The 15,415-nt window shown below is 36.6% G+C and overlaps 1 protein-coding gene across 6 annotated transcripts in view; it reads right to left on the minus strand.

Annotated features, from left to right (window-relative positions):
• Positions 1 to 13,165: 13,165 nt before the first annotated feature.
• Positions 13,166 to 15,415, minus strand: part of TASP1 (taspase 1) — a 221,796-nt gene continuing 219,546 nt past the window's right edge. For 5 of the 6 annotated variants that reach the window (XM_036229670.1, XM_036229672.1, XM_036229674.1 and 2 more), the window contains one exon: positions 13,166 to 14,195. In XM_036229670.1, the coding sequence (XP_036085563.1) occupies positions 14,103 to 14,195 (93 nt within the window). In that variant the 3' untranslated portion in view covers positions 13,166 to 14,102. The remainder of the gene's footprint in view (positions 14,196 to 15,415) is intronic. The other variant, XR_004953653.1, reaches the window with a different exon arrangement.

Raw genomic sequence — 15,415 nt, forward strand, 5'->3', positions numbered from 1 at the left:
CAGGAAAAAAAGAGGACTCAAAGACAACTTCTAGATTTTTTACATGAGCAAATGAGTAAATAAGAACATCATCAATTGAAATGGTGAATCCTGGGAGAGGAGAAGACTAGGATCAGGGGATGGAGAGATAAAAACTAAGGATTCTGTTTTGGACATACTATGAAAATACTTCATTAGGTGTTACACTAGAGATGAAAAGTCAGTAGTCTGGAGTTTAAGTGAATTTCAGGCTGCAAATTTTGGAGGCATGATGTTTAAAGACTTCAGACTTAATAAGATCATTTATGAATCAAGAGGTTTGGGAACCAAGCCTTGAGACCACCAATGTTCAGAGGACAGAAAGAGAAATCATGAACAGATACCAAAAAGGAGAAACCATAACAGAATGAGGAAAACCAGAAGCATAATGTATCTCAGAATCCAAATGAAGAACGTCTTTAATTCCAAGTCTTCTACTACTCTAGCTTCTTATCTTTAAACCATCCTTTAAACAATGGCTGCACTCGTTCAGCCCAACCGCTTACCATTTCCAGACCTACTGAAAAGATGTTTACTATGATTAAGCCTTTGGACCATAGCCCAACATCCTCCTAGCCACCTATGTGGTTGATTTTTCCTCCTCCTACCCAGGGAAAGGTCAGCCAAAAACAAGTACCCTGCACAAGAGATTTATTCACTGGCCTTTGTAATATGAAATGAGTCTTTCTCCATTTAACCCAGCATTGACTGCCCTGTACCAAGAACAAGCTGCATTGAATAGACATGTTCACATGTTCTCCCAACAAGAGATGGCTCCAGCAAGATTCTTCTGGTTGTGTACCAAAAAGTATTTCCCCTCTCCTTGCAGACTCTGCACTGCTCTTTGTACCAAGTAGGTACTGCCTTGCCTGGCTCCACACACATAAAGTCTGAGTCAGGTCAGGGATTAAAAATATTGAGCAGAGCAGGAATTGGTTTTAGGAGCAGAAGTACCAAAGTTACCACCACCCAGCTCTTGCTAAGCCTTGGGCGTTGTAGCTAATCAGTTAGTAACATTGAAAGACTCCTTTTATGGAGGTTTCCCCACCATCAATGAACTCATTTTATATAAATATTTAGTCAGGCAATAAACTGGACAGCCTATATTACTCAACATCAGCCTCAAAAGACCCTCCCGATTTATATACACAGCATCCTGGTGGAGCAATACATTTTACACGCATGACATGGTCAGTGATAAATACACCAGGGTAGGTCAAACCCTATTTGGTTCTCTGCTTTTAACTGTCTCGGGCTTTGTGTGTTTCTTTAATCAGTTGGATGATTTAGATAAACAATGTGTATTAGTCTTTGTAAGTATAATATGCCTTGAACTTTCTCCAGATATTCATTCCCATTCATCATCATAATAGTTGCTCCCCCTTGGCCATCATTAAGATTAGAAATGTCCTTGAACCATTTAATGATATTCCACAAGACTGGACAAACTTTTCATGCCTTGATGAATTGCGATCACTCGGCTTAAACCAATGAAATTGGATATCCTTTAATGTGCCTGATGACTTTAAGGAGTTTAGGAAAAGCAGTGCTTGGGAATCAAAATGGCCTCACAGAATAACCATTCATTTTGGGGGAAGATGCATGATTTAAGTAAAAGTTGATTAATGAGTTAGTATCTAATCTGATAGCTAACTGTAATAGATATTTCTTTGTTCATATTGTTGACTATGGTTTGATCTGTAAGTGTCCATTTATTAAAGAACTCATTAGAATCCTTAAAGGAGATAATTTTTTAAAGCCCAAGTTAGAATGTTGAAGAATGAAGTTCCTCCAAGCAAAGTGACTTTTAGAGGTTCACATTACTGATGAGGAGAACATCATAAAATCAAGGGCAGACCAGGATATGTTCAGCTACTTTGGAGCTGAGAAAGGCTACTTGCCTCCATGGGAATGATGCGATGCTCAAATGTCTGTGTGCTATAAACAAGAAAACTTGGCAATTTGTGCCATAACTATCTTTAATATGTTCACAGATCTTTTGATTCCATTGACCCCTAAGACATTGTCATTGCTATGTTATAAAGCTGGCTGATGAAATTAAATAATCTGAGTTCCTCTGCAAACCATGATCAAGACAGCGCAGTTAGGAACAGGACCCTGAGTACATAGTGGAAAGAGCACTGTGTTTGGAGTCAAAAGGCCAGCATTCAAATCCTGGCTCTCTTAGCGTCAGTTTGGCCGAACTACTTGCCAGAGCATCTGTTTCTTCCTTTGTTCATCAATTATTTATTGAGCATCTATAACATGCCAGGTACTGTTCTTGGGATACATTAGAGAACAAAACAATATGAGGCTCACATTCCATTGCAGGTCTTGATTAACATAACTTCTTACCTTCCAGATTTCCTGAATGGGTTAAATGAGATACCGTAAGTAAAAGCACTTTATAAAGTGCTTTTCTCTCAGCAGCAGCAAACCCTGAGATAAGAATTTGAGTGCAAGGACCGTATTGAGAGGTATAGGAAACACTGATAGAGGAAAAACAGATGGGGAAGGGAAGCCAGAAAATAAAGGTTAAATTAGCAATGTTACCACTGTGAGAAACTAGAGATACCAAAGGGAAATTTGGGGAGATGGTGCGTACACAAGCATTAGAGATATTCGACTCCAAAGGTGAGGAAATAGAGGTATTTATACACCAACTCTCAAGAATCATTAGTTGAGGTCTGATCTAGAAAGTGTTAACTCTCTGGCACTTCTGGCCTGTCACAGGCAGAGCAGTCTTCTGTGGCTTTGGAGAGAACATTCAGGCACAGAAATGCAGATATTGGTAGTTAGATCACACTGGAAACAGTAGTACCCGGGGCTATGAAGAGGGCCTGTCAGTGAATGATGCAGATGTGCAAAGAACAAATCTCCTCTCATCAACATTATTCAACCAGTCAGAGGGTGTCTGCCTGTCCCCTTCCCCAGCCTATGTGCCCCAAAATTTAATAGTCACCTGCAGGCTTTCTGGTAGTACATTAGTAACTCTTCTCATTAAACAGATAGATCTGGAGGTAGTCTAGTGTTGTTTCTCAAACTGGAATTTGTGGGTTCCAGTAAGTCTATGGATATCTTTAGAACCCATGAATTTAATAAATTTTGTAATTAAAAAACTTTTATTTTAATGACAAACTAAAATAAATTAATACAAATATATAATGGTCACCTTGTAACTAATTCATGCTACGCTACTTCATTTGTATTTGTATTTGAGGCAGTGGTAATGTTGATGCCAAATGAAGATTTCAGATAGCTATAAAAGAGAAAGTGGGAGGACTGAGTTATGATCAGTAATAAGGTATGTTGAACATAAAATAAAATAGCCTGTGTGGTATTATCTTTATGTTCAGGGTCAAGCAAAGGTGGTGCATGGACCAGTCTATGCGTGACCAAACTCTGTCAGCAGTAAACATACTAGTCAGCTCTCAAGTAGGAATTTTTCATGAAATGTATGTCCCACAATTTCCAAGGGTGTTTATTAGGTGGATTAGCTGAGAAAAATAATGAATAGGTAGTTAAAAATAAGTTTCTTATCCAAAATAATGCGTAATGCCAATACATCAATAACCAAGATGATGGCTATCATGTTCAAAATGAAGAGAATTAAGTCAAGCAATGATACATTTGGTTTCCAAATAAATGCTTCTATAATAAAAATTAGTATGTCTATACTGGAAAGATAGAGTAAAGACACTTTTCCCTATTTCTTCCACTAAGTACAACTAAAAACATGGGGCATTATATAAAATAAACAAGAAAAGTTGGAAAGGTAGAGAGATAAGGCAGACCAGTTATAGAGACCTTGGATCATGAAGAACAACATGGTTATAAGTTCCCTAAGCTTTCATTTTGCCTTATGCATCCCATACTGAATACTGGAGAAGTCAGCAACCCAGAAATACCAGTGAACACAAACACAGAGAACTCCAAGAAAAGTCTGCTTGCTTAGGCCAACAAACCAGGAAAGGGACAGCATAGCAGAACAGAAAATGTTTTAAACAATAATTCCTCTGTCTATGGCCATGCTATCCTGAACAAGCCTGATTCTATCTCTTCTTGGAAGCTAAGCAAGGTCAGGCCTGGTTAATACTTGGATGGGAGACCAAATAGAAAGCCAGGTGCTATAGGCATAAAAAAACAAAAACAAAACAAACAAAAACAATAACTGCTCTACTTCAGCTAAATACCAAATAGTAATTTAAAAAAGCTGCAATCCCAACTTCACCCTCTCTAGTGAAGGTCAAGAGGGGCAGTGTAAACCTCCACCCTCACCAGGCTATATATAACAGGCATCCTAATATTCTCTCTACTGAGTGGTGTCAGAGAAGGCTGAGCAGAGACTAGAAACTTTTATCTCCTCCAGAGTTAAGAGTCTCCTCCTGTTTCAGCTGGCATGGTGTCAACAAAGGCCCAGTGGGAACCTGAACTCCCACTTCTACCTAGTGATAATGAGGAATTGCTCCCCTGTGGACAACAATGTAGCTGGGTGGGGAACCTGGACTTTTCTGCTTCCATCTGGCAAGTAACAAGAGAAGATTCCCTTTCTCCCATCTGAGCAGTATCAGAGAAGGGCTGCTAAAACACAAGATTTAAATAAGATCCAGAGGCTCGTAATATAATACCTGAAATATCCAGGTTTAAATCAAATGGCACTCATACCAAGAACCAGGAATATCTTAACTTGAATGACAAGATGACCAACAGATATTAAAGTAGCCATTGTAAAAATGCTTCAACAAGCAATTCCAAACATGTTTGAAACAAATGAATAAAAACTAGAGTCTCAGCAAAAAAAAAAAAAAAAGTAAGACACAAAGAAAAACCATGTGGATATTTTAGAACTGAAAAACACAATAACCATAATTAAATCAAATAATCCTTTAAGGTGAAATAATTTTTAAAAAATGTACAATAATCCATTATATTATATCATTGTTAATGTGAAATTTATTGGTTTTGGATTTTGTTATATTCACTTGGAAATCTACTTGGATTTATGATTGTATAAGAGCTATGCACAGAAGTTTACACCTAGTTTTATGTTTTTACTTTTTTAAATTTGAATTTAAATTTTTCAATTACACTTGACATTCAATATTATTTTATATTAGTTTCAGATGTACAGCATAGTGGTTAGACATATCATTTACAAAGTGGTCCCCCAATTAGTCTAACACCTATCTGATACCAAACATAGTTATTACAATATTATCAACAATATTCTCTATGATATACTTCATATCCCTGTAACTATGTTGTAATTACCAATTTGTTATTTGTCCTTTTTAAGTGGCATTATTTTAAAATAATTTATGTTAATACTAGGAAACTAAGTTATTCCTTTACAGAGGGTCCTCTTTTAAAAAGCAAATATTTTCAAGTAACATTTATAATATGTCGAATTATGTCACCCTCAAAATTTATATGTTGAGTCGTATCCCCCAGTACCTCAGAATGTGGCTGTTTTTGGAGCTAGAGCCTTTAAAGAGGTAATTAAGGTAAAATGAGGTCATATAGGTAGGCCCTAATCGAATATGATCGATGTCCTTATAATGAGGGGAGCTGAGGATAGAGACATGCTCAGCAGCAAGAACATTTGAAAATAGAGAGAAGAGGTCATCTACAAGCCAAGGAGAGAGGCCTCAGAAGAAACCATCCCTGCCAATACCTGGATCTCAGACTTCTAGCCTCCAGAACTGTGAGAAAATTAATTTCTCAGAGTGCCCAGTGTGTGGTACTTTGTTATAGCGGCCCTAGCAAACTAATACATAATGCAGTTGGAAATTTGATCTTTTAATGGACTTTTAATGATATGAAAGAATTAGTATTAACTGTTTTAGACATAATAATAATGTGATTAAGTTATTGTGGTTATGTTAAAAAGTAGATAATCTTTAACAATACATGAGAAAAATGATTAGAAAAACTGTGAATGAGCAACCAGGAAAAGTGAAGAATTTGATAGGACATGATATTCAATTCTAATATTTATTCTAAATTATTTTCTATTTTTTAACAACTTTATTGAGATAAAACTTAATATCACAATTCACCCACTTAAAGTGTACAATTCAATAGCTTTTACTTTATTCACATAGTCGTGCACTCTGTACCACAGTCAATTTAAGCACATTTTCATTAATCCTAAAGGAAACCACATGCTTCTTATTCATCGCCACTCAACTACACCACTACCCATCTCTCTCAGGCATAAGAAACCACTAATCTACATTTTATCTCTATAGATTTACCTATACTGGACAATTCAAAAAAATGGAATCATACAATATATGGTCCTTTGTGTGACTGGTTTCTTTCACATAGCAATAATGTTTTCAAAGTTCATCCATGTTGCAACATTTATCAGTATTTTATTACTTCTTATTACCAGATGAAATTTTATTATATGGATATACTACATTTGGTTTACCTATATATCAGTTGATTTTGACTTTTTGGATATTATGAATAATACTGCTGTGAACATTCACATATAAATTCCTGTGTAGGCATGATTTCATTTCTTCTGGGTATATACCTAGGAGAAAAAAAAATTCAATGTTTAACTGAGGAAATGCCTGACTATTCTGAAGTGACTGTACCTCATAGAATAAGTTGGAAGATGTCCCCTCCTCTTCCATTTTTTGGAAAAGTTTGTAAAGAATTAGTATTAATTCTTCTTTAAGTATTTGGTACAATTAACCAATATAGCCATCTAGCACTGGACTTTCTTCCTGGGAAGTTTTTGATTACTAATTTAATCTCTTTATTTGATATAGGTCTATTCGGATTTTCTATTTCTTCTTGAGTCAGCTGTAGTAGTTTGTATCTTTCTAGGAATTTGTCAATATGACCTAAGGTAGTTGACATTTGTGGCATTTCCTTTATAATCTTTTTATTTCTGTAAGTTCTATAGTATTGTCCCCTCTTTTATTTATGATTTTATTAATTTAAGTCTTCTGTCTTTCTTCTTGGTCTGTCTAGCTAACAATTTGTTCATTTTTTTTTTTTTTACCTTTCTGAGAACTTTGGCTTCCTTGATTTTCTCTACTGTCTTTTAATTCTTTATTTAATTAACTCTATTATTTTCTTTCTCTACTTGCTTTGGGTTAGTTTGCTCTTTTTTTTTTTTCCTCCAGTATTTTAAAATAGAATATTTGGTTGATTTAAGATCTTTCTTCATCTTTAACATAGGCATTTACAGCTAGAAATTTCCCTCTAAGTACTGCTTTAGCTGCATTTTATATATTTTGGTATATTATATCTTCATTTTAATTCATTTCCAAGTATTTTCTACTTTTCCTGTGCTTTATTAAGCAGTGCATCGTTTAACTTCCACATATGAGTGAACTTCCCCAATTTCTTTTAGTAATTTCTAATTTTTCTCTTGTGATCAGAGAACATACTATGTATGACTTTCATCTTTTTAAATTTATTGAGGTTTGTATTATGGCCTAGGATAAGATCCATCCTAGCAAATACTTCACATATATTTGAGAAGAATGTATTCTATTATTGTTGGATAGATTGTTCTTTAGATATACCTCGTGTATGGTATTGTTCAAGTCTTTTATTTCCTTATTGATCTCTGTCTAGTTCTTCTATCCAATATTTAAAGTGTGGTGTTGAAATCTCTATTATCATTGAATTGTCTATTCCTTCAATTGTGTCAGCCTTTGCTTCATGTATTTTTAAGGCTGTGCTATTACATCCATATATATTTATAATTGTTATAAATTCCTAACAGATTGATCCTTTTATCACTATAAATTGACTTTTTATCTCTAGTAATATATTGTGTTTTTAAGTCTATTTATCTAATATTAGTATAGCCAGTCTAGTTTTCTTATGGTCGCTGTTTGCATGATATATCTTCTTCTATCCTTTTATTTTCAACCATTCGTATATTTAAATCTAAATTGTGTCTCCTCCCAACTACATATAATTGGAGTTTATTTTTTAATCCAACCTGCCAATCTCAGTCTTTTGATTGGTTATTTAATCCATTCATATCTGTAATGATTAACCATATGTGTCTATTTGGAGGGTATTTTTTGATGATTTAAATTCATGAACATTGAGTAAAGCAGGTTGCCCACCATAATGTGGGTAAACCTTGTCAATTCAGTTGAAATCTTAAATAAAATAAAAAGACTTTAGTAAGAGGAAATTTTCCAGGAGACTTCCTTCAGCCTTCATCTGCACCCTTGACTCTCCTGGTTCTCCAAGCTGCTGGCCTTCAGGCTACTGAACAATTGGGTCTCCTTAAGTCTCAAGCCCACTAGCCCACAGTAAAGATTTGGATTTGCCAGTTTCCATAATTATATAAGCCAATTCCTTATGAAAAAATGCAATATATATATAACCATATTTATACATATAAATTATACATAATTATATATATAACAGGATATATATACCCTATTCATTTGATTTTTCTGGAAAACCCTAATACAACATCTAATGTTATTATTGATATGGTTAGAGTTATACATGCTATTTAATTTTTTTGTCTTCTATATGTCTCATGACATTTTTTTGGTTCTATTTCTTTCTGTTTCTCTAGTTCTCCTTCACTGCTTAATTTTGCATTAAGTAAATATTGTGCGTACAATTTAATTCCTTTAGCAATTTTTTTTTGTTATTTAACTAGTTATTTTCTTAGTAGTTACTCTAGGGCTTACTATTTATATCTTAATTTATCAGAATCTACTTTAGATTTGTACTAACATAATTCCTGCAAGAAATAGCAAGATTGCTCCTATATGGCTCTATTCGCTATTCTCACTTTTTGTGCTATTATTGTCACACATTACATCTACAGATGTTACAAGTGCAACACTGCATCATTATAATTATATCTTAATGTAAGTTTATGTCAGTTAAAGAAGCTGAAATAAAATAAAACTGTTGACAATCTGTGAAATTCCCATTTCAGTTCCAGGCAGAGAAACTCTCGCCCAGTTTTTCTGGCTTTGCCACTGTGGTTTCAGGGCTTCAGTGACTACGTAAAGGAGAAACCGTGGTGCTTGCTTTCCCTCCCGCTTTCCACAACTGGTCACAGAGAACCACCTCAGGCTTGGCTGATGGGCTTCTGGAAGCTGACTGCACAGCCTTGGAGGGAGGCCCTTGCCAGTTTTAGATTTAATCCTTCCTGTGGCCATACACTTCAGAGACAGCAGCGTGTGGGAAAAGAAAAACTGTCTGGCCAATTTGGTCAGCCTGTGGGTCTCTGATGATAGACATATGGGCTAATACCCTGTGAACTTGAAACCAAATTGAGTGTTGAGGAAAGCAGTGTATTTCTTAAGAATTCTTAACATCCCAGAGCAAATATTAATCTAAAGTTGTTACTTTTGTCTTGCTAAACTCCCACTCACTTATTACCACCCGTAGCTCACTACAATCACCCACCCACGCCTTCTTCCTCTGCTTAATCAGCTTCTGGGGAGGGTTTAGAATACGGCTAAATTAAAACAAATTAGTCATACGCACAAAAGCTCATTTCTTAGGGGTTCAACCTTTTCTGGGGCCAATGTCCTGGGAGGAAGGAATACCTATCATCTTTTGTCCTTCTGTAGGACCTCTACCCCATGACTAACCACTGTAACCTTAAGTTAAACAAAGAGACTGGGCTTCACACATCAAAGGATTTTCAAATATTGAGCAATTGTATGATTAATGTCAAAACACAGCTGATAGACTTGACTTAATAAACATTTTAAGAAAATGTTAGAAGGCATTTAAAATTTTTTTTAACCATAAAATTATGTTATGGATATCCAGGCTTGAGAGATGACATTCAGGAAATGGGCACCAAATGAGGTTGTCAAAGCATGGTATTCATAGAGATGTGTTCATGGCCTGGGGACACTGGCAACCACTGTTTTGATCTCTTTGAATCTTTTAAAGTCATAACACGCCTTTGGCTATGGATTCTCCCAACTGCCATTAACACGATTTCAGATCATTTCCTTTAAGGTGTTCATCAGTCCTTGATGGACTGCGGTTGTCCAGCTCTGTTTATTCACTACCTCCTTAAAAGTGTTTGCTTGTCTCCAGCAGTCTGGTGCTTATCAACAGTGACTTAGCTGTAAACACCCACTTTTGTGGCACACCAAGCCTTACCACTTGGAGAATATTCATCAGATGTTATGGATGAAAATGGTTTATCAGGAGCACAAGGCAGAGAGACCCCAGTGAGGTGCACAAACTGATGGATGACTCCAACCTCTGTAGGAGAGGGTATAAAGGCCCACTGATGCCTCATGGCCAAGAGTATATGGAATGGAAAGTTTCTTAGTTTCAAGTTCCCAGAAGCAACCCTGAGACAAAGAGTTGAGTACGAATAGTTGATTTGGTAGATGATTTAAGGAAATACTGGTAGGGAACTGAGAATAGGAAAGGGGGGAAATAAGCTAATACAAGATGTATTAATAAGTCAACTACTGCAGTGGGAAACTAACACTTAACTCCTGTGGGAAATATCTCAAAAACAGCATGAAATACGTGCCTCAGAATTATCTCACCCAAGGAGCAAGGGAGCAAGTTTATTTATATACCAACTCTTTCCATCACTCGTTGAGAGCTGCTCCTGTGGAGTGCTGATTTTGTGGCACTTCTGGCCTGTTGTGTGCAGAAAAAGTCTTCAGGCACAGAGGTGCAAATGTTTGCCTTTAAAAGTTGTCTGGGGCCCTCTCAAACAGAAGACCCATACGCTATGACAATGGCCTGTTCTAGCATGCCTGACGCGCTGGCTTTCATTGGCTAAGACCTTCCACAGTGTTCATTGTATGGCCCTGTAGCCCGAGAAAATGGATGTTGACTATACTGTCAGGACTGTAATGGATTCCACAAAAGCTTTAGGATAACTATAGTATTTAACAGCATTAGCTGAATCAGCATTGTATGGAGAAGCCGTAAATGAGGTATTATATATCTCCACAGGTAGGGATACCTTTCTATGATATTAAGTGAAAACTGCAAGTTATGTAAGCCCATTTGCGGGTTTAATATTACTCCATTTTTTGTGTTAAAAACATATAGGAAATTTATGCATAAAGAGTCTATAAAGATACGAGCTAAAGTGTTATTAATTTCTTTAGGAATGTGGGGTTATGAGTTCATTTTCTTTCTTGCTTTTCCTTATCTGTTTTCCAATTTCTTATTATAAGCATGGATTGCCTTTATAACAATGATCAGATTTTAAAAGAAGGCTCTACAATAATACATTCTCGAGATTCAAAAATTCTAGCACTTTCTAAATTTTCCTTCTTCCCTCCTTCTGTTCCTCCCTCACACCCTCTTCCCATGCTTCAAAACAGAGTAACCTTGCTTATTTGCAGGTAACTGGTATGCAATATCACTATTCTCAAACATGGGAGAAAATGAGGAATTAGGCATAAAAGGCTTTTGAGCAGCAAAAATATAAGTCCCCATATCGCGGAACTAAAACTTATCCATTTTGTTTACGAACACCAAAGATTAGCATTTAGGACTTGTTTATATGTACTTTGTACACAATTCTAACAGCTATTGATATGAGTTCAAATTCTTATTCAGAAGTGGCAGTTAAAAGATGAGAAAGGGCCTGCCATAGGCAGACACACAGGAGGCAGGGAGAAGTGGCAGAGCTGGCAAGAGAGGACGAAGTCTAGACAAGGCTGCCACATGTGTCGTCAGTCAACACACGCACTCTAGGTTCCTTAAGGTTGAGCATACTTCCTCCACCTTCTCATCAGGGCAGGATTCCAGTAATGACCTTGAGGAATCCAGACCAGGCTTAATTATACTCAGGAGAACCAGACGTCCAATGGTCAGGCCTTAAAAAGAAATAGAATATAGGCATCCGGCCACAATCATTCACATTAAAAGCAGGCACCTTAACATATAGCTTTAGATTCTTGGCAATATAAGCTAGACTAGGAAGTGAGGTTATTTTCTTATCTGTTTTTACCTTTTATACTGTTGTGTGAAATAAAGTTGATTTTATATCTGTCAATATCCTCTGGATATAGTATCTATTCTTTAACATCTTATTTTATAATGAAAGAACTTACATGCACCATTATGTTTTTACCTCCATAATTCTGAATACTACTTTTTTTCCCTCCTGGTTTCACAATATTCCTTAATTTTTTTTTTTTAAATAGAAACTAAATAATAAAGTCTTAACCAAGTGTTCTTGGAGGGGCCATGCTCTTTTATACTGACCAGTTTTTAAACTCTTCATAAAAAGAGTTTTTAACAAGCCCAAACTTTTAAATATGAATGGAATAAAGTCAAAAGGAGATGAAAGACATGGCATTCCTGGTGAAATAGGTCAGACGATTTTCAGACTCCAAAGTGTCCTCATAGTTTTATGTGATCCAGTCCAGTTACTAGGGGGGAGGAGGGGAACCCTGCCAACAGGTAACAGGTCTTTGAAAGCTTTTGAAGCCAAAGTCTCCCTACCAGCCAGCCCATCTCTCACTAAATTCTCAGCCTCATTAAGAATGAGAAACAGATACCATGGCACCAACCTGTCTAGAGAACACAGCGAAACAAATATAATTGCCTGTATGAGGGAGATAAGTCAGTGACTCCCAAATCATTCATATTTACACCCACTCCATTTTGGTTGTCTTTACTTTATAATTTGGCCATACATTGATGTCGAGTATATAATTTCATTTGGGGTTTCATCAGTTACCGCCCAGAGCCATGATTCTATGGTGCAGGGAATTTCGTCCCCCTGAGCGAGTCTATCTTTAGTGTCTTCCTGATAACCACTTCTTACACAGAAAATCAAAAGGAAAGTCTTGGTTTTCTCATGTGGCTGCAGAATCACTAAATATAACATTGTGAAGCAATTTATCAACTGTAACCATTGAATTTTCAGCTGCCACTACAATTTTTCAAAGCAAACTGCTCTTTTTCTTCTTTTTGTTATTTTTATCAAAATGCAATGGAAATTTCAGAGATTTCTATACTGACCATTCGATCACACACAAAGTTCAATGTTTACCTTGCTAGTGTCCAACCTAACTGCACAAAGATAAGACTGGCTTTTGAACAATAAAAATCATAGCAAGAAGCCTAAAGGTAAGGTTTCTGAGAGAAGTAACTTTTTACAAAGAAAATAAAAAATCGCTCTCAAATCTAGGATTCAAAGATAATTTATTAGTCTGAGAAGAGGAGTCACACACTATACCCAGTAATATGCTTCTTTTATTTTTGTGGCTTTACCTTAAAAATATATTTAAACAAGAAACAAAGATAATATTGAATTTTTCCATAAATTCTGCTTTCTTATTTACAGTGTTACATTGTAAATAACATTCCATTATACACAAATTAAGGACTGTGCATTACTGTATGTTCTCTTTACATACTCTTTCATAATACAGTACATACAGCTCGAAGCTATGCAGTATTTAAGCTTAGAAAGGCTTGAGAAAAGAAGTACAAACTTTATCAATAGGACTATTATTTAAAAAGGTTCTGACCTTAATTCTCTGCTAGATTGTTTCACTGAAACCATTCTTTGTTAAAGAAAAATGCCCCATATGAGGGATGAGAATAACAGTTTAAGTTACCACAGGATCCACTTAAACTGGTTAACAAATAAAAACACTTTATTACTTATTACTATTATTAAATGGAGCACTACCACTGTCAAATCATTTAAAGTAGATTAACTCTTCAGTTCAGACACATTACATCAACGACAGTTGGTACCTCTGCATGAAATTAAAAAAAAAAATTTTCTGCAACTTTAGGTTTTACTTGTAAACAGTTAAAGCACACATTTTGTAAAATGATTTAATCATTCCTGTTCTTAGGTTACACAATAAGGAATTTCTATTTCATCAAGGGAGAAGCAAACGCACACATGCACACCACTCAATCCCACTCAGTTGCCAAAGGCCCACACGTCACTACGCACTAACCACAGCAGCACTAGTGTCACGAGCAGTGCACGAGGCTGCAACAGGAATTATAAAATGAAGAAGGTAAATCGCTCAACTTCAGTTAAAAACACTGAAAAGCTCAGGTTCTGAAATGTCTCTCAGGTGCTGCATGCTCGGCCTGAAGGTTCAGTTCACTGGACTCTCCAGGCGGCAAACCCCACCTTCGATTGCCACCGACTGTCCTGCCACCGCACCAGGAGGGAGTCTGGAAATGTGAGTCTGCAGAGAGGGAGACAGGAGAATGTTAGAAGTGCCAGCTGCATCCCCTCACATGTGACAAAGGTGGAGAAAATACCAGAGCGTCATTAGCATCTACAGATGGTGACAGTGGTGACATTTAGGTGCCAAAAGATCCTGCTTGTTCACATCTCTCAGGGATTGTTCACAGTGCACCTCTACATGCTAAGCACACCACTAGCAAGTGGAAAGACAGAGTGACCAAGATGGCCAAGGCCCTTGACAGCACACAACTTATAATTTCATCATATTCAGAATAGTAGTGGTTTTAATGCCAACTATACTAAGCATATTATGGTTCTCTGAAAACCAAGAATCCATAAACATTTTGTCTTCTCAACAGTCAAAGCAACTAAGAATACCTGGTTAATGTTTATATTTCCAATTTATTCCTTAAAGGATTTGAAAAACTTACACAAATTTAGATAATTCAACAGCCTAAAGTAAGTGAGGTAATTGGGGGGAAACAAAAAAGAGGTTACAAAATAAGGTCAAGACAGGCATGAGGTTAACACTCAAAATCTAGCCTCTGCACCTGTGCTGGAGGCAGACTGCTGCCCTGTCTCCAGCTTCCTAGTGGCCATGACCGGAAAGGTCATCTGTGTGGTACATGGGACCACAACAAACCAACTGCTCAAAGAACAACTGTTCCTAGTCCTAAGGCCGCGGAGCCATTTCTATTGTCAGCCTTCATATACAGTAAGTGTCATGTATAGTGGATAAGTAGACATCACATGTACGACAAGGAGCTTTGTAGGGCTGAGTGTTACAACATTACTCTGGCCCTGAGTGGAAGACAGTAAAAGCTGTTCCATAAGGAGTCAAGATGACGTCAGCCAGGAATCCCTTTTCCGATGGCCCTGCTTAATCCAGGGATAAATGTCGGGAGTTTCTAAGAAGAACAGAGGGCCTGTATATCTTTTAGGTAATCCTCTCTAATTCTATTTCTCTAAACAAGCTATTTCTAAGGATCTGAACTGAGGTGAGTTCAAGTCCCAGTTGTTAGATGCAGCTGGAGAGGCGGCCAAGCCCAGGGTGGGACTGACGTCTTCTCATGCAAACAAACATGAAGCAAGCATACATTTTAGATGGAGTAACAGGTAAGATAGTTGGTTTGTATTTGAGGTGGACACTATTCTTGAGTCTCACTGTATAATAAGTTCTACTAGAGTAGCCAAAATAAGTCACCAATTTGGAAAGTT

Source organism: Rousettus aegyptiacus, unplaced genomic scaffold, assembly GCF_014176215.1.
Source record: "Rousettus aegyptiacus isolate mRouAeg1 unplaced genomic scaffold, mRouAeg1.p scaffold_m13_p_12, whole genome shotgun sequence".
NCBI classification, from domain to species: Eukaryota; Metazoa; Chordata; class Mammalia; order Chiroptera; family Pteropodidae; genus Rousettus; species Rousettus aegyptiacus.